This window comes from Acanthisitta chloris, unplaced genomic scaffold (assembly GCF_000695815.1).
Source record: "Acanthisitta chloris isolate BGI_N310 unplaced genomic scaffold, ASM69581v1 scaffold4794, whole genome shotgun sequence".
In the NCBI taxonomy this organism is placed as follows: domain Eukaryota; kingdom Metazoa; phylum Chordata; class Aves; order Passeriformes; family Acanthisittidae; genus Acanthisitta; species Acanthisitta chloris.
This window is the reverse complement of record NW_008670882.1, coordinates 73,369-73,835: the sequence shown is the minus strand read 5'-3', so window position 1 is coordinate 73,835 and position 467 is coordinate 73,369. Positions and strand designations below refer to the sequence as shown.

Sequence of the window (467 nt, the reverse complement as noted above, 5' to 3'; positions counted from 1 at the left end):
ATATATATATATATATATATTAAAAAAAGGGATAAAGCAAAGGTACCTGAAATTACAGCAATTTTCCATGACCCATGCTCCTCCTTGGCTATTCTTTCTGCCTCTTCCATTAGTAACATCCCAAACCCCTGTAATGGGAGAAATAACAGGGAGTAAAGGTAAGTTCTGTAAAAATAGAAAGCATAAGCAAGGTCAGAGTGTAAACATCAGTAGGGTTCCAAAAGACTCATATTTCTGGCACAGGAATGATCATGTGATCAGGAATATTGCAGGCTTGAGAAGTGGTGTACCAACAGTAAACTGGAGCTTTCTCAGGGCTTTTTTTCTGATCAGGAAATTATTCACAGGCACTTCCAGTGTCTGACTGATGCTCCATGGCAGGAATGGAATGAGGTTAAATCCACTGATAGTAAATAATCCTGTAATTTCAAATTGAAATTTTAAATTGAAAGAGTGGAGGATTAGAT

At 37.0% G+C, this 467-nt stretch overlaps 1 protein-coding gene across 1 annotated transcript in view; it reads right to left on the bottom strand.

Annotated features, from left to right (window-relative positions):
- Positions 1-46: 46 nt before the first annotated feature.
- The window catches only part of ELP3 (elongator acetyltransferase complex subunit 3), a gene marked incomplete at both ends in the record, with an annotated part of 72,519 nt that continues 72,098 nt past the window's right edge, over positions 47-467 (bottom strand). The window contains one exon of the mRNA XM_009073862.1: positions 47-128. Within this exon, the coding sequence (XP_009072110.1) occupies positions 47-128 (82 nt within the window). The remainder of the gene's footprint in view (positions 129-467) is intronic.